The 19215-nt window shown below is 38.8% G+C and overlaps 1 protein-coding gene across 1 annotated transcript in view; it reads right to left on the bottom strand.

Annotated features, from left to right (window-relative positions):
- Positions 1-380: 380 nt before the first annotated feature.
- The window catches only part of LOC118430463 (probable cation-transporting ATPase 13A3), a 31433-nt gene continuing 12598 nt past the window's right edge, over positions 381-19215 (bottom strand). Inside the window, 20 exon segments of the mRNA XM_035841337.1 lie at positions 381-2000; positions 2117-2200; positions 2935-3023; positions 3318-3444; positions 3447-3567; positions 4893-5043; positions 5503-5575; positions 9238-9334; positions 9831-9940; positions 11483-11525; positions 11819-11898; positions 12367-12471; positions 12926-13086; positions 13786-13910; positions 14282-14402; positions 15773-15926; positions 16433-16546; positions 17193-17337; positions 17909-18159; positions 18722-18768. Coding sequence (XP_035697230.1) covers positions 1746-2000; positions 2117-2200; positions 2935-3023; positions 3318-3444; positions 3447-3567; positions 4893-5043; positions 5503-5575; positions 9238-9334; positions 9831-9940; positions 11483-11525; positions 11819-11898; positions 12367-12471; positions 12926-13086; positions 13786-13910; positions 14282-14402; positions 15773-15926; positions 16433-16546; positions 17193-17337; positions 17909-18159; positions 18722-18768 — 2453 coding nt within the window. The 3' untranslated portion in view covers positions 381-1745.

Raw genomic sequence — 19215 nt, forward strand, 5'->3', positions numbered from 1 at the left:
AATTGTTGATATCATCGCGATCGCACGTTTTGTTCTTTCTGGAGATATTGATCATAGTAAAATCATAGCAAAAGTTAAATGTTTCTCAAATTGACATACACAAGCTTTTCACCCATTTTTAAAATCTAACCCACCAATTACAATAACACTATTATTACATAACCGTATTTGCATTTGACAGTTTGGCACACAGAAATATGCAAATTAGCCGATTCTAACCGATTCAAACCTTTTTGCAGTTTAGGATGACACAAATTTGCACACAGGAGTGCAAAATCTTGTTGTCAATATTCTAGCGACCTTTACATCTATATTAAGTGATTGAAAAAATTAAGTAAAGCTTAAGATTATAGAAACTGGAGAGAAGCTTCAAGTTGTAACATTTAAAAAGCTTGTATTAAGTACATGTATTTAGAACATGGACACTATTAATGTGTTTATATATGAAAAAATAGGGTACTATGAAAAATGTGTGGTATTATGAACTCATTTGAATAAAATAGAGCCACAAATTTTTCATAGAACCACACTCTTTCTGCACCACTGCACGTCTGGCTCTGACATCTCTGATGACACACCAGATCGTATTTGTTTGTCTACGCGTCTACGGCATTAATCGGCTTGCAAAGGTCATTCACACTGGCTTTGATAATCACGCATCTAAGAAAAGAGTTAGATAGATACTCTTTGAATACTATGTGATATCCTAAACAGAGATACTTTGAATATAATATGATATCCTAAATGATCCTAAACAGAGATACTTTGAATATAATATGATATCCTAAATGTAAATTGTGCTTGATTCATCGTGAAAAAAAGGAGAATTTTCAGGGTAGTGGCCATGTTCTAAAACGTTGAGACCACGGGCTTTCGGCCTTCTATTGAGAAAATATATGTAATAGAGTCGCTCCGCCAATGCGGTTTTTTAAGACCCTCAAAGAACCCCCCTCGTGGGTGGAGCAACTCTATTTCCTAATATAAGCCCTCAAGGCGTGTTCTAACTATTACTAAGTTTTTTCCATACCAAATGCCAGTTTGAAATGTACATGCTATGCAAATTAATCTATTCCGAAGGGACCTTAAGGTCGGGTGATTTTGGGTCAAAAACAGAATCTGATAGAAAACCATCATTATCACAGGTTCACGTTCACATTTCATGCCTTACAATTTCTGAATGTATATTTTCTTACATATTTCTTATTATTTTTCATACGCAAATTCTGTTATACCTGTTCCCTTATCAAAAGGTTCAGTGTATACTGCAGCCATTTACCTGTATACAACTATCTAACTAGTTTCACTTCTACAAATTCAGACATGGATATCTTACAAATACAATCTTCAGGCTACAACATAACATATTTCCTGAAATCAGGAAAAATTGATGAGTGCGATGATATCATTCATAAAATTGATTTGCTGTGGCCTTATGTAAAAATCAGTTCTCATGATATAATTCTTTGCTATGCCTCTCATCTATAGCAACACAACAAAATCAACTTACATTGTACAGAGTTTGATATAATAAATACTCACAATTGGAACGTGTTTCATAATTCTTATGGCTATAATGTTACAAACAATGTCTACCTATTACTAAAAACTCTTGGCAATCTGCATCTTGTAACTTCTGCAGTAATACATTTCACAAATGCAAGCAAAAACAGATGCTGTTATTTTTCAGCAGGGGCAAACCTAACCCAAGCTTTACAAAGAAATTGTCTGATGCAGAGTCCAAAATGTTACAAATAGGTTGAATCCACATTTGGATTACAAGCATTATCTGCCTGAACGTTTATGCTACACATATCTCCTCTATGGCCATCATTGCAATTGCTTTCTTTTCCAGTGCCTTGGAGATGCATGGCCCCAACTGGAAGGCCATAGTCTTTGTCATAAAGGAGCTCCTCTTGCAGAATCTGGTACTTTTTCTTGTGGTGTTGGTGGTAGGATGATGTTAGCCACTTCCAAAGAGCATTGTTATCTGCTAACAGTACCTGAAAAGTAAGAAGAGAAGCCAGATTAATCAATGGTCTTTACAATATAAAGGTGACATCATGATCATTTTGAGTAAGTCATATCTAACAATAAGACAACAGTACTGTAAACCCACCTCAATCAGCCAGCATGTCACAAAATTCGCTGCAGCTCCAGCAAGTAGATAAAGGCGGAAGGTGAAGTCAGGAAACTGTGAGAGCTGTAGAATGCAAAATTGAATGATCACCAATTTTGTTTCTTTTATTTTTTTAGGTAAAATGCAACAGGACGAAAAATGCAAAGAGTCTTTGGTAAACACAAAGGCTAAAACAAAACAAAGAATAGTGAGTTTTCAGCTTAAACACAGCAAACAAAGACCTGCACCCATACTGTAAGAATATTATCAACTAAAGGCCAATCAACTAAACTGAAAAACAATAGAATCTTACAACAGGATGTTGTAAGATGGTAGACTAGCTAGTTTTAATGAGTTTCCATCATTGAAAAAAGTACACACAGGTTGCAGCTTGATTTTATTTCACCCCCCCCTTGCCGCCGCCACTGGTAGATGTTGTTATTGACATGACTGTCCTTGAGTTTTGGCTTCCTGGTAGCCAAACACATACTGCAGCTTAGTGGCCTCCTGGTGACTTAACTAGTACTGTAGCTTAGTGCGTGCGTGCGTGCGTGCGTGCGTGCGTGTGTGTGTGTGCGTTTGAGTGAGCCTGTGTGTGTGTCTGTCTGTCTGTCTTTCTGGCAGAATATCTTAAAAACCTAATAGATATATTGTGGTCATACTTATACATGGGTTTTGTTATAAGTTTACAAACCCAAACATACATGTACAAGTACTACACACAGTAATTGTCACCAAGATAATATGCAAAATGCACATTCACAAGTACATCTACAAACTCAATGTTTGATATGTAGAAAATCTCACAGAAAGTTTACCTCCACAAAATATGCCACTGGCTGGGTTGGATACAGCAACAGCCACACATTGAGAGCAGTCAGGATGATGAGGTCCAATATGTACAACCCTTAAAAGAAACATTATCAATATTTGTACTTTAATTTTTGTTGAAATCTTGAATGTTCTATCTGGTATTAACTTATAAATTGATGACCAGCATTCAGACTCTGTATGACTGTACAATGTATGTTTGATCATGCATACCTTTCATTTCTATATAATTAATGAACACTGGAACAACAGTTACTGTTTGATGAAACCTATATGATTGATATACTGTGGCTGGTAAATTATTAATGTATTCAATGTGTACCTGTATTTCCTAATACACTACTACTGGATAGAAACACTCCACATTTACAGTTTGTATGAATAGGTTGCCGGAATGGCCTTCCTTTGGAGAAGACAAAGGCTGTCGTTACATATTGGAATGTTGCTATCCCAAACATCGTGGCCGTTTCATAAGTCAAAACCTTCATCACTTTGATGTGATACTTTCACTCTCATAGTCAACTGTACATGGTTTCAAGGTGGAGTTCATGGTGATATTGCTGTCAGTTGTATTCATGCTTCCATCATTACAGAGTCTATAGTCCTCCCAAGGCACAAACCTGTGAATATAAGACATCACATACACAGTACAGACTTTGGGATATGCATCAAGTTCTGCAGTGACTACCGTTGATACCATCATGGTAACTACTGTGGAAATATCGCTTTGACTAGGGCGGGATATTGTGGTGACTGCTGTGGAATTTCCTTCAGAATCCCATGGGATGATTCTCAATGTTTAGCATAACACTTCTGTATCCTACTCTGTTAACATGCCATCTGCGGCATTTACCTGTTACCATGAAAAGAAGTTTGGGCACCATGATGCCAAAAAAAGGGTATGATTTGGCTTGGCATACAGCTTGACTTACCGATTTACAAATTAAACAGTTTTCGATCATGAAAGGGGCCATCAATTCAAAGTATATATGTGGTTAAAACCTGATGATCTAAAACCAATCAACCAATCTGAATGAATTTGTTTAATGAAATATTTAAAGGAAACAATAATTGAATATTTCTAAGCTTAAGAGAAGCACCATGAATTTTCAGTCGTTGACCTTCATCAGATGTTTGATTTACTGCACTGACATTCCGAAAGTCGTATCAAAGAGACTTCAAGAGCGAATCGAAAGTGGCAGGAAGATGGAATCTACCACCGTCACGGATTAGCGAGGGTTGGTGTGCTCTAAATTGATATAAATTGCCTCCTTAACCCCCTTACAAAACAGTCCTGCTCAATGTCCAAAATCTATATCTGTAATCAGATGAAACTGTATGTTTAGGAGATTATACAGTGTGTATATGAATAATTGTTGAGACATTTTCGATGAGGTACAGCTGGGGCACATGTTCTCTAAGAATCTAGCTTTAAGTGACCACAGAAGAAGAGCAGGACCGAAGCATACCTTTTCTGGACACACTTACAGTGGTAAAAGAGGATGGTTCTTGGATGTAAAAACATGTATAGGAAACCCAAGCATATGGATCAGTACTTACACATCAACTCTAACCATCCTCTACAAAACAAACTGGGACGCAATTTCCCTGCATCAGGTGCAGATTGTGGACACGGACTGGTTTGTGAGGGGGGTTAAGGAGACAATTTACATCAGGGCGCATCATTGCTGAACCGTGATGGTGGTAGATTCCGTCTTCCCGCCACTTTTGATTTGCTCCTAACGTCACTTCCGACTATCAGAACATCAACGCAGTAAATCAGTCATCTGATGAAGGTTGAAGAGATCGACCAAAAATTCATGCTGAGTGTTTCCTTTGTGTTGGATCAAAGTATAAAACTGTTCAACTATGGATTCTAACAAGAACACAGATGAGTCTTCATTCAAAAATAGAAAAGGTGTTCGAGTACAATCACTACCCTCACCATGGCTGTGCTAGTAGAAGGTAGAAAGCCCCTAGTTGGAAAGCCAGTTGAATGGCAATCTGCACTACCACAGAGAACAGGACTGTGGGCCTCAGCAAACTTGTTGGTGGTCGCTGTCGTACCAGCTTTGGGTACGCTGAGTTGCGGCTCACTAAAACGTGGAAGAGGATAATAAATTGTTGCAAACACTTTTACTGTAAATCCATACACTTTTACTAAATATTCCAGGAAGCTATTTTTGGTGTCATTATTCTCATTTGTATAAAAGCAATTTGATGAGTTGATAATGATGACTTTGATCTGATGACTTGACTAATGGAAAAAGATAATGTTTTATAATTATGTTACAGATAAATCTTGGGCTCATTATCAGCATTCTCTAGGAGTGGTATTACCTTTTTTTTGCCAGCCAAGGCTTAAACAATAACTACATAAATAATTTCAAACAAATGACAGATAAAAATTAGAAATGTGGCCTTGACAGATATATACTAAATTAGTAATTATATAATTCTATGCAGGAATTTTTTTGCTATAAAAAGAAGGCTGCAGCCAAGGAAGAAAGTTAGGAAGAAAAAATTCACATTTGATGTAATGAAATGGCACTCACTGACAAAGGCAATGGTCGTTATTATCACCAAGTCTTGATAAAGGTACTGGGTGTCACCCAAGTTGGCAAAGACCTTAAAAGGATGCACATTTTATCATTACATAAGTACCGACATGTACAATTTGATATTACTTAAAAATATAAGCTTAGGTAATACATTAAAAAGCTTATTTTTAGGTAATAATAATAATAATAATAATAACTGTTCTTAGTTATAGATAGACAGTCAGATAGTCATCGATAACCAAATCAGTCTACGTCTAGATCTTTGTACAATTCTTCCCATCGTCTTCTGTCTGCTGTTGTTTCCCTTATGCATCTTAACATGTGAGTCTCAAGTCTAATGTTCTGGTTGAGATGTAGCATGCAGTCGTCTACCAGACTACTGAGGAGGCCTTCACGTGGCCTTCCTAGCCTTGGTTTGAGTTTCTTACTGAACGCGACGTTGAGGACCTTTTGCGGCGGCGAGTCCAGTGGCATACGGAGAATGTGGCCGAAGAGGAACCATCTTCCACGGTGCACTGCATTTTGTAATGGTGATGCTTGGCACTTACCGTACAGCTTATTGTTACTAATGTGGTTGGGGTGGAAGTGACCTGTGAAACGTCGGAGTTGTTTTCGGTGCCATGTGTCGATCTTGTATGCCAACTGCTCGGTGAGTCCCCACGTCCCGGCATTATAAAGAATCACGGGTATAACGTACACTTCAAAGAGTTTTAACTTAAGTTGTAATGATATGTGCTTTGTCCCCCACATTTTCCACATCTTTCTCATGGCCAAGTTTGCTAGTTGTATTCTTGCTTCTATGTCCTCTGCGATGCCCAGTCTCGAGCCTACCGACTTGCTTTTTCTCCACTCCTCGTCTTCCCTGTCCTTCTCCAGACAGATGTGGACCCGCTGTGTCTTACTTGCATTGGCATATAGTTTCCACTCTGGTAGGATCTTCATGGCTTCCTCATGTATCTTTTCCAAATGGTGACTAGAAGTGCTAATGAAGTCTAAGTCATCGGCATACTGAGTTTCGGCTGGTATCTTGAGCCGCTTGTCTTGAGTAGGGATGGGTGGGGCTGCTTCGTAATAGACATTGAACAGCTGGGGGCTCAAGCTGTCGCCCTGAGGCGAGCCGACAGTTGCTGGGAAGTGAGGGGCTGATTCTCCCTGGACACGTACGGCAAGGGTTGTGTCTGATAACAAAGTCTGGATTATACGTACTGTGTCGTCGTCCTTCAGCACATCTCTCAACACCAATATCAGCCGAGCTCTATCCACGGCGTCAAAAGCACGGCTAGATCAATGCCTAGGATGTGAGTGTCCCACATCTTTGTCATAACTAGGTCGGCGAGGATTCTCTTAGTGAAGACTATGTCAGCTGCGCTGTGGCCTTGGCGATAGGCTGACTGTGATCTTGGTAGGTAGAGGTTTACCTGTGGCTTGCAACGTTCTGACACGATGAGGGAGAAGAGCTTCCTCAGTCCGTTTAGCAGAACTATAGGTCGGAGACTGCTGCACAGGCCACGCGGTTTGCCTGGCTTTTGGAGAGGGATCAGAATGCCTTGCCCTAGAGCAGGCATTAGTTCACCTTTGATGAAGACAGTGTTAATTATGTTCGCTATTGTGTTGGACATGGGATCTTCGGACCTGGAACAGCAGTATTTCAAGAGTTCGTTGGGGACACCGTCTGCCCCACAGCTGCGTCCGTTCTTCAGTCGTGAAGCTGCCTTGGCAACTTCCAAGGCTGTTACTGGGTTGTGCAATGGCGCTGCTATGAGTGAAGGGACGGGTGTCGCGTCGATGTTGAAGAGACCTTCGAAATATTTCGAGATGACTTTAGCTTGGTCTAGAGGTTTGGTGAGTACCTCGCCCTCTGAAGAGCACACGGTAAGCGAGGCCCCACCACTGAACCTGAGGGTCTTCATAGCCGCGAACATCCTCGCGTTGTCGTTTTTAATGGCTTCTATTTCTGCTAACTGGGTGTGCAGCTTAGCTGCGACAAGTTCGCGTACCCTCCTTCTCTGAGCTGTAAGGTAATATCAACCTTTTCTTGTACCGCGCGAGTAACTCTTCGTCTCTTTAGTTGCTGTATATTATGTCGCAGATTCTTTTGTTCTTTCGACATCTTTGCGACTTCTGGGTCGTCAGTGAAGTAGGTGTTTTTATGCTTCTTTCGCTGTTCTATTCCTAGGACTTCCTTCCCTTGCTCTACTAGCATCGCCGCCGCTTCATCCCACGTTGTTGGTTCCTGGGCAGTAACTGATGCCGATACTAAGGACCTCCACTGGTCCTGCTTGTCTTTACTTCTTCGTAGGTCTTCTAGCCGGATGGTTTTTGTCCGAGAGGCTTGCTTCGTGAACCATACCTTTCGAGGCGAGCAGATGGTAGCGACCACCATTCGGTGATCCGTGCTGATCTCAGGGACACTGTGGGATCTGGCCTGTGAGACTGCGTGTCTTTGACTGATTCGTCCAAGAACGAAATCAATCTGGTTACGCACAGTTCTGTTTCCCTCGGTCTTGAAACTTGACTCCCATGTGGTGATGTGCCTAGGGTGCTGTTGGAATAGTGTGTTGAGTGCCACTAAACCATGTTGCTGGCAGAAGTTCAACAGACTTCTTCCGTTCCCGTTTAGGTAATACCTTATTGCATAAAGACAATCTATGCAATTTATATATAGTATTTTCAGAACACCAAAAACACCCCCCTTCTTCACCCACCCCTACTGTAGACCTTAACTCTTCTGAAGGGTTTCTTAGTGGCAGTTCCTACCATTTGCTGAACTTGAACGTCCCGGTGTGGAGGCCAATATATGATTTTATTAAGTACTTTTTATTTAGGTTCCTGCTTAGTAGCGGCCATACTAGGAAGACGGCTACATAAATGGCATTAAAAAAAATGAACATTGACATACTTTAGGATGAGGCAAATTTTTACTCTGCCTTCAAGGATTCACCTCATGGACTAATCAAGATTCAGACATAAATTGGTACCGGTAGACAGTAATTGTCTTCCACATTCTGTCAAACAGCTCCAAAAAACACATTTTATTGGAATCTTGCATTTTTCTCCCTTTAGAAAGGTCCTGAAAACATCAGCTGCCATGGCCATACTTCTTCGAGAGGAAAACCAGCGTCGCAATATGACCTTTGGCAGAATTTGATGATTTCAAATGCCACTGAATCAAGCATGTTTTTCAAAAGCTGCTGTGTGACTCTGAGACCTGCAAACATTTACCCAATCCCGAAATATTGTGCAGCTATAGTTTGGCCACTATTTTCCTGCTGTGTGATTAGCATATCTGAATAACGACTCAATGCTTAATACCAGCTTTTGTTGAGACTTGTGGCATAACAAGAACCAGAACCGAGAGGTCATCCGTTACCAATCTTTTGCAAGGGTAAAAGTACATGAATTTCTTCACTTCACTGCAAATGAGACTTAACAAAGATTTTTCATTACGATGTCAAATGGAGGCCCTGTGTTTGAGGACAGCCAAACCGCCTGTAAGACAATTAGAAGCGAGCATCCGTGGTATGATTTGTATTTAGTTGGAGACTTCAACTATTTATACTATAGTGTCAATGCCAATAAATTTAAACATCAAACTGCCAATATATCAGGTGCATATGATCTCAGCTAATGTGATAATGGGATCATCACCTTCCATTAAGTTTAAGCATTATGATAATAGCATGTGTATCTATCAGCCTAAATGTACAAATGTATGTAAATATTACTTACACCGTACAGGATAAGAACTGACATGAATTGAATCATGCTGTAGAGAGCCATAAACTTGAAGACACCAAAGGAGGTCACCAAGGCACAGCGACCTTCCCTGTAAATATATTTAATATAGAAGAAGAGCTTGTTCCGCACCATTACCAGTTTAGTGATGACTTCTTTTTTAAGGTCAGAAATGTCTTAAGTTATTTAGGTGGAGAGGACGATCAACTAATAGAATCTATGGAAGGAAACGGTGATAATCATTGCAGACAAGGAAAGGGTTGAGAAAGGAAGAGAAAGACTGGAGTACTTTTTAGTGGACGCAGTAAGGGGAGATATTCTTTAATTCAGTCTGTTGTAAAATGCTTGCAAATACACTGACTTCATGTTAAAAAAATGTATGAGGTTTGATGTTGCATTGTTTATGTGTGTAAATAAGTTAGGGGATTTAGATTTGTAGGTTGTGTTAAAATCTTTAAATGTTTGTATGTTGAAAGTTTGATGGTGGTTTGAGTAAGACTTAAGTGTATTAAGTGCACTGTAGATTTTTGCTAGCCTTGTAAGTCTAAAAGATTGAAGCTTGAGGGACAATGTCAATGATTTAATACCTGATAAGTGTGGAAACGCATTCAATGGTGGCCTTTCTAGATGTGAAGGGTGATGCAACAGAGGCTTCCAGCTCTGACAGGGAGATACCAGCATGAGCACGTTTCAGCGCCTATAGTCAGAGAGTAACATGTAAAATGAACATACCATGATCAGTATCCATATAAGACACTGGGGTTAATAGGAAATTATTGGCAGCAATGCAGCACAACTGGGAAACAAGAGATCCCTTTCACCGAAAATCAAGGCAGTTAAAACCATTCCTTAGTGCTATAAATACCCTTGATAAAACCCTGTTGAGACTGTCACTCATAGACAAAATGAGCCATTGGAAGGTGTAGTTTAAGAATCTGATAGAGGATTAGAATGCTTCGATTTCTAATGGACTGATATTAACTAAAATAAGGCCAAAGCATGTAAATTTCACGGATCACATCCATATTCATGCAAATTGATTTTAGTCTGATTTCTAATAACAATATGCTTCCCTTCTGCAATCAGCATGAGAATATTAAGAATGGGAAAACTGTGTTTCCTGTAACAGTTTTAGTCCTGAAAAAATTAGGGTCGATAGGTTGGGATTATCTTTTTTTTCTTGTAATTTGTTTTAGGCTGGCCAAAATTCTACAGACCTATTTCAATACATCTGAACAAAGTTACGTGTAAATGCATGAGGATGAGGACACTTGTTTTTCAATGTCAAACTTTAATTCCGTGCATGATAAATACATTTATGCTTAATTAGATAGGATAGCTTGTTCTCATTGAAATGTAAAAAATGTTGCCACCTGCCTTTATATGGAACGAATTACAGACAACATCACAGTTCCTTCATTTTCCCACAACCCCTGTAATATTTTACAAAAGATGCACCACAACTTTCATATCATGGCTTGGAACATAATTATAGCCACGGGTGGGACTACACTCCCTAAAAAATGGCTACCCAGTCTCTCTGACCGATCACGTCAGATTGCCACTGCCTAAGCCATTGTTAAGGCCTTCTGCAAAAATGGCCGTTTTTGTGAAGCTCTATAGTTTTTCTGGCTTTCTAAAGAAAAAAGAGATGTTGACTGTCATTTGTATTCTACCTTGCTTAACAAAATAATGTATAAAAATGACTGTAACAAACAAATGATTGTTTGATGGTTTCTTACTAGTATCTGATCCGGTGTAACAAAAGCTGCCCACTTTTCAAATGTCCCTAAGTACGTCCACTTAACTAAATGATGCAGCCAATATTGTAAATCATAACAGGAAAAAGGTATCGTTGTAACAAACATTACCGGTAATGTTAGTTACCTGCCCTTTAATACATAACCAATGGGTAAAAATATAACAAGTTGTCAATTTTTGGCTACAATATGGTTAAAAGAGGAATTTTACTATCATGATACTAATAAACAAACAGTAGTTTTGACTTAAAAAATATGCTGTTTAGACTTATTTTTCGAACCAAAATTCACCATTTTTTTTACATTTCAATGAGAATGAATAAGGGCAAGCAGTGTTTTTACTTAAATATGAAGCAGGCTAAATAAAACTGAAAGCTTATAATGTGACTCCACTGCCCATCCCAAAAAAAGTTTAGGGTCAACAAAGACAGATGTGCATGAAGTTTAAGATGTAAAATAAAAATAAAAAACATCTTTACCCCACAATCATTTGCACCATCACCACACATGCCAACATAGTGCCTATATGGAATAAAAAGAAAACACAAACTTAAGTTTACAACAGTACTATACATGCATGTATCAGTCAATACAGGTCAATTAATATATTTTACAGAAGAAGAAGACATAAAGAATTATGGTAAATTTCCCCTTAAATGTCCCATTCTGGCGAAGGTAATCAGATTTATGTTGTGATAATTGTAAGAAACCGACAAAGACAAACCTCCTTGGAAGATCAATAAAATAACACCCACTTCTGTTACTGATACAGGTAAATTAAATGACTTACAACCGTTACAGTAAAGGTTACACACCCTAAATCTTGGTAAACCTCCACGAGCTGTGTCTTCTGGTCTGGTGACATTCTGGCAAAAACTGTGCCACCTACAGCCACCTGAAAATCAAAATAATCGGTCATTAGTTTTTTACATGATCCATGCCTTAGTGTAAGCTCGAAAAAATTTACATTAAGAACATAATTACTCATGCCCCTAAGGGACCATACGGCATTTAGCGAGGGGGGAGGGCCGGTCGCCAGGGGGGAGGGCCAAGCAAAAAAAATTGAGCCAGGGAGAGGGCCTAGCAAAAATTTTTTGACTTGGGGGGAGGGCCAAGGAACAAAATTAGCTTGGTCTACCAGCAAAATTTGTCCCTTAAAATCCAAGAAACGGCGTTTCAGAGGGTCAAGATTTCAAAACTTTTTCTGGACATCCACAATGGAGCGCCAGATGTCGGCAACTGCAAAATTAGAGAAGCTGCTTTGTCAATCAAACAACAACAAGAAAAAAACAATATGAATGAAAACATCAAAAACAGTCAATCCATTTGTGATTGTTGTTATCCATTCATGTTGAGGCAGTACCTTGGGTAGAACATGCGGGAAGTACTTCCTGATGACGGCAAATGATTTCCCACTCATGGCAAAGCGGAACTGATCCATTTCGTCATCTGCATTCACTTTATCTTCCTGCCAATTGCCATGCAAAAAAACAACAATAAAAAACATTTATATACACACCAACCAAAAATCACAAAGTTCCATCCACAATTTCTCGAGTTGTATGCTGTTGATCTACATATAGACCCATCACGCTATGGAATAACCGAAAACATAATAAGGCAAAAAATCAGTGGAACAGGTTTTACCGATTAGAAAATAGACAAACTATATCAGCAATTAGCAGGCATTTTGAGGCTTTCCGGGAAAAGAAGATAACAATTTGTACATGACATTGTATTGTCAATGTCTCCCGAGCGTCACACAAGGTTGTTGCCCCATATACACTGCATATTAGAGTCGTTTGAGGTCGTTTGTGGTGTTTAGGCAGACCTTTATCTTGCACATACAGGCAGACGACATGCTAAGCTCCAATACTCCGTCAGTTTCATACCTGTACCATTTGTGTTGCAATCTTTCTCACCTTTACTTCCACTGGCTCCATGTGTTTAGTTGAGACTGTGTAGGTGACAGTAGGAGGGGTGCTGTCGGTAGGAGGAAGAGCCGTGACTTCTACAACTTGCTGACCCGAGCAAATCATCTTACACTCCCTTGCTACGCTCACAGCTGTCCGGATATTGTCTCCTAAATATTGCAAAACAAAAGCAACATCATGAATCAGAACCTGTCTACACAACTACACAAAAATGGAGGTATTGCTATCAGTTGGACCAGCTGTTGTTTGTTGGCTGGAGTGCAGATTTTGCTCACTGAATAACGGGCCCAGGAAAAGGGCACCTTGATGTTTTTTCCTCAATAGATTAATATATTAAGAATATTCACATCAATAAGAAACTTAAGTCCGAATTTCTCTCATTATTTTCTGGTTACCTCACCTGTTACCATGTAAGTCCTGATGTTGTAAATGAAAGGTGTGGTTACCTCACATGTTACCATGACAGTCCTGATGTTGTAAATGATGATGTGGTTACCTCACCTGTTACCATGACAGTCCTGATGTTGTAAATGATGATGTGGCTACCTCACCTGTTACCATGACAGTCCTGATGTTGTAAATGATGATGTGGTTACCTCACCTGTTACCATGACAGTCCTGATGTTGTAAATGATGATGTGGTTACCTCACCTGTTACCATGACAGTCCTGATGTTGTAAATGATGATGTGGTTACCTCACCTGTTACCATGACAGTCCTGATGTTGTAAATGATGATGGGGTTACCTCACCTGTTACCATGACAGTCCTGATGTTGTCAATGATGATGTGGTTACCTCACCTGTTACCATGACAGTCCTGATGTTGTAAATGATGTGGTTACCTCACCTGTTACCATGACAGTCCTGATGTTGGCCTCCCTGAGTTGTTGGATGGTGGGTGTGGTTTCTGGCTTGAGAGCATTTTGCATAACCATCAGGCCCAGAAATGTTAGGTCAGTCTCAACTTGGTCCCTGTACATTAAGAAATATTTCTCTTGGCTTTGCGTACAAGATATTGATTTGAGAAAGATTATCTATATATCTATTATATAATATAATTTATCCAGTTTTGCATAATATCTACATGACCTGAGTATATCTAGTATCCATTTTGTTAACAGTATAACTCTAGATATCTATATCTCTGTATATCTTACGGTCTACTCGTATCTATCGATATCTGGCATTTTTGCATCATTGGGACTTCAATTAGTAATACCAACATATGTAACATTTCTAAAAAAATCCATCAAAGGGATCATGAATTATACAATTTAGACACAAAAACAGAAACAATACTCCCATTAACTGACCACCTTCCCGGAGCTGAAACTGTATCTCACCTTGACATCCGTTGTGCCTGTAAAAACCTGACTTTATCCTCCAATGGTCGCCATGCAAATGCAATTACTCTGAAGCCACTTTCTGTGTATGTCATTAGAATTTCACTGAAATTGGTTGGAACTGAAATATAAAAGAGATCAACATTGATTAATATATCTCTGCCAAAGATTATGTGCTATGTATCTTACAACTACAAGTCAAACAAGAAAGCTTTTAAAAAAAGCTGGCTGGTGCGTGATTTTGGGAGAGAAGCTGAGTTAATAGCGTGAGTGTGGTGATGACAAAACCGACACATTTCTGGATGCACGCGCCGATACTTTTCCGACATGTTTCTTAATTGTAAACCCGACCTCCCCGTGCAATGTGCATGATTTACATTACTAAGTTCGGTGTTTCGAAACAGTACAAGAAACACTACCCAGTCTATAATTTCACAAGAAAAATGTTTCAATCTGTAGGTCTTGACGTTCCTTTGAGAGGGGGGGGGGGGATTACATACGAAATTATACATTTGTCCCCACACAAATCGGGCTATCCACATGTTGACATACTTGCCGCCCTCCCACCCAAATGCTTCAACATCAAGCCGTAAATTCTACGTAGAACGGTACAAAGGGCTTATCAAATCATTACTAAAAATGTATATTCTAATATATAACGGTTAGCAATGAACGAATCGATTTTTCGTGTGACTTTCCCTTTGAACAGGCGTTTTGCTGCGGTTCAACAAATAGCAGCTAGCTTTAAGGCTAATTAACATAATCTATGTTATATAACGGAAATCACTTTGTACTCTAGTTTGTGAAAAGTTGACACAAAATTTTAACCTGATACGATAAGCTTGATTATGTACTGCTCTACTCTGATAAATATGACCATATAGAGTTTGATATAGCTAGATTTTAACAACTACGATGGCCACAACTGCTATAACATGCCATGAAGGTAGGTTTAAAAGGCTTGCTGCAGTAATAGGATAAGACAAAAAGAGCTTGATCCATGCATCCATCCATGGATCCATGCATGCATCCATCCATGGATCCATGCATGCATGGATCCAAAGACCCGCTTCTCCTGTCGCAGAGCTGGTGCTCACGCACAGTATGTGCTCACGCACCAGCAAAAACATTTCCAGGATGGAAAATACAAAATGACATCATGTGAAAAAATAACAATGTATAGGGGGAAAATACGAAGTTCAGATTTCTAGAAATTAAATTAAAATGCTCCATTTTGCAGTACAAAATAATAATTGAAAACAATGCAGAAGTGTGTTTTTTTACTTAACTTTTTGTAACTAAATGAAGAACAGTGTAAAGAATTGAAACCAAATACCTAGACATAATTACTGTGTATTAGTTAAAACTGTGCACAATGAGATAAAACGAGGTTAAACTGAACTGAACTAGACTAGTTCAAATGTTTTGCAGTTATTGAAAAAAGACGATTGTCTGATAATTTTTAAAGGGGAAAAAAGGGGACAAACATACCGGTTTCAGGCTTGCAAAGTTGGATGATCATCTCAGGAGCACCCTTGGTGTACACCTCCATGTGATGGCTGCCCAGTGTACGTGTGATCACACTCATGCGCTGCAGGCTTGACGAGAATGTAAACTGGCGAATAATTCCCACCTCATATGGGTGCTGAAAACAAAATAATTATAGGTGTAACAAGTCTCAACAAACAATGGAAGCAGTGAGAACAAGAAGCCGGAGACCACATACTTCTATCAAATATTCACTGATAGACCTTTTTTCTAGATCTTATTGAAATGTGGTACATTTCCATAATCCATGCATCAATCCATCATTTTCGACTATATCATAATTATATAATTGGATGTGAATATCTCGACAAAAGGCCATGTGGAAGACAATCTGCATTTTAGCGAAAAAGTTGCCTCTCTAGTCTAACTCTATTTCTATTTATAAATAAGCTATTTCATGGCTTTGACTTTAGTGCATGCAGTGGGAGATAAATTGTCCAACATTTTCATATAATAAAGGGGTTGGATGACTTGACCAAGAATTCAAAATTGTTTTTGGTTGGTTGGTAAGGTGAGAAAAGCTTGGAAAGTTTTGTAGATTTCAAGGAAAATCTTGTTGACACACACATCATATTCATGGAGGTAACAATATTTATTGAGTACCTCTCTTTCATGAGGAGAAGGATGAAGCAGGACTGTAGTATTTGGAGGTCGAACAACAGTTGGCACCAACATGTCAAACTTAGTGCTCTCTTCACTACCTGGTTCCTCCAACTCCTGCAGGAAGCAGAAATAATATTATATATTAAAAAATGTTAAAATTTTCATCTAACACTTGATTTGATTAATAATATGTGGATGACATGCACTTGCATCAATTTTAGGCCGTTCCCCCCCCCCCCAAGTTTTCAACCATACTGTAAATTGTACAAAGCAACTGTAAAATGAGCACATGCCAAAGTAAATGTAAAGTCAAAGAATAAGATGTGAAAGACTAAAAATGAAAAAAAAAATCTATTGTTGGTAGGGATGGGTACCAGTACCTAGCTATCTACATACCAAAACATCATGTCGACAATCCATCAACCTCATCTTCAGTTATTCCTTTTTTAAAAAGTGTGACACTGAACTGGCTCCTGCAGCTCCAAAAAACAGATAGGGGTCCCAACCCTACACCACTTACAATCAGCTCCAAGAGCAACTAAAAAATCATAACCAGCATGCCAAGAACTCAAGATATCAAAACAGGAAGTTCCATTGAAATCATGTCACATTGTAACTTATAGCATTTTCTCTATAGTGGCCACCCATCTATAGTGGCCACATATCTTCTTCAGTTCCTTGAGTGGGCACTATACAGATTTGACAGTATGTGTGAGTAAAAACAGTATGTGTGAAGTAAAACATTAAGAGCTTAACGTACCCATTTTGTAGATTTAAACATCTTAAGGTCCAGAGGGTCTCCTGATAGATTTCCACCAATCACAGTGAGGGAGTGACAGGTTGCCATGGCAGTAAGGAATGGCCCCAAAGGGAGCAGGGAGACATCTTGAATGGCAGGTGCAAAGCTATGTAGAGAGAGGGGCAATTGAATTTACAGCTTCTCATAAAATTTTCTCTAAGTAGCTTTTACATGATTGTACATATTGCTATACCAGATATACGCCAATTCAGACTCAGTTGCTAATAAGAACATCCGCTAAATTCTATTTTGAATTCATACTACATTGTTTGTTTACTAAGCTTCATACTTTTTTAAGCATCTGATTGCACAGAATGACCTTGAATTTCCAAAGCTTGGGCGCCATATGTTAATCATATGTGTCAGGATTCAAGGGAACTTGAAACCAATACTTACGGAATTGTTCGGATTAGCGGTGCATATTCTGATCGGAGCAAGGACAATTTGTCTGGATTTGTTTGGAAATGTTCTATTGCCATGATGCAAGATTCCACATTCGTTAGGATTCAAGACCATTTTCAACCAATCAACCAATCAATAACCTTTATGTAATTCGGATAGCCCTGTCAGCCTTAGCCGCTCTTCCCAGAGGTCCAGTGGGTGGAGTGTATTTAAAATTTGTTTATGACTAAAACCATAAACTTATTAAGACATCTCTTAATGAAAAGAGGCAATACCTATCATTCTTGGTTGGTACCACAGCCCACAGGTCTAGCCCATCTTCCGTCAGGGTCCCAGTCTTATCAAAGCACACCAAGTCCACAAGACCACAGATGTTGATTCGCTCCGGAATTATGCAAAAAATTCCTTGCTTTTTAAGTCTTCTTTGGGCATAAATAATCCCAATAGTCAGCGCCGAGGGCAGAGCAGGGGGAACACATATCGTGATAAGGTCTAATGCCTCCAAGAAGATCTCTCCAACTGATTCCTATATAAAACAAAAAGAAAAAGGAATGTCAAATCAAAGAGTAACATGGTAATGTTTGATAGTGTGCATTACTGGTATGAAAAAACACTTTTTGTAAGTCTGTTTGTTTTGAAAACACTTTTATCATCAGTATGTTTTTCACGTGCCCAAAATTGGGCAGCAAATCCTGCAGCATTGGTGATCGAGCAAGCATGCAGCAGTGACACATTCGTCAAGTGATTTTGAGACAAGAAATGCATTTTTAAAAAGCTGACCATGTGGCTATCAAACTATGGTGAGCATAAAATGGTATAATGCTAGGTCATATGCTTTATCCAGATAACGTTATATCGATACTTAGGACTCGAGGTAATTTGCACAAATATTGAGGAAAATTTTGAAATTAGGTGCCTTTAAAGATGGGAATTGGAAAGTCATTGCATACAGTGTATGGTATAACCAGTATGTTATATGAGAACCTTTAAGTTATTTGTACAATCAAATAGAAACATACTGAGGAAAGGTTCCTGTTACTGTAACAGTTAAAGTAGCAAATTTTAAATAGCAGCAACATGTAACTTACCCCATCAAGGGCCATCCACGCGACTGTAAACGTAAAACCAATCATGGCTGGAAAAAAAGGTAGCATTGCATTATTTATAAGTTGACCATGATATTTTACATTGCAAAAGTTTGCCAAAAATTATGTTAACTGCAAAAAGGTAGAGATATATACCGTGGAATAGTCATCATTACATTAAATTCATTTGTTAAATCTATCCTTGAACTTTTTAAATTAGTTTTCAATTACTCAGCACTATTATAATTTATAGGAAGTCAGATGTCTGGGGAACACTTACCATTAATAGAAATGATTCTATACAATCATGATTTTGCAATGATAGATCAGTAAGATTGGTCTTTTCAAGACTGGAAGAAATTTACAGTCTTGTGCATTTAACACACATCATATCATCAGTATCAAATTTTCATGGATTTGCATCAGGGTAGGGGGACACGTGACATCCGACGGAAAACTTGCCCCAACCAGGTCTTTTTGATTACCCAACCAGTAAT

This window comes from Branchiostoma floridae, chromosome 14 (assembly GCF_000003815.2).
Source record: "Branchiostoma floridae strain S238N-H82 chromosome 14, Bfl_VNyyK, whole genome shotgun sequence".
NCBI classification, from domain to species: Eukaryota; Metazoa; Chordata; class Leptocardii; order Amphioxiformes; family Branchiostomatidae; genus Branchiostoma; species Branchiostoma floridae.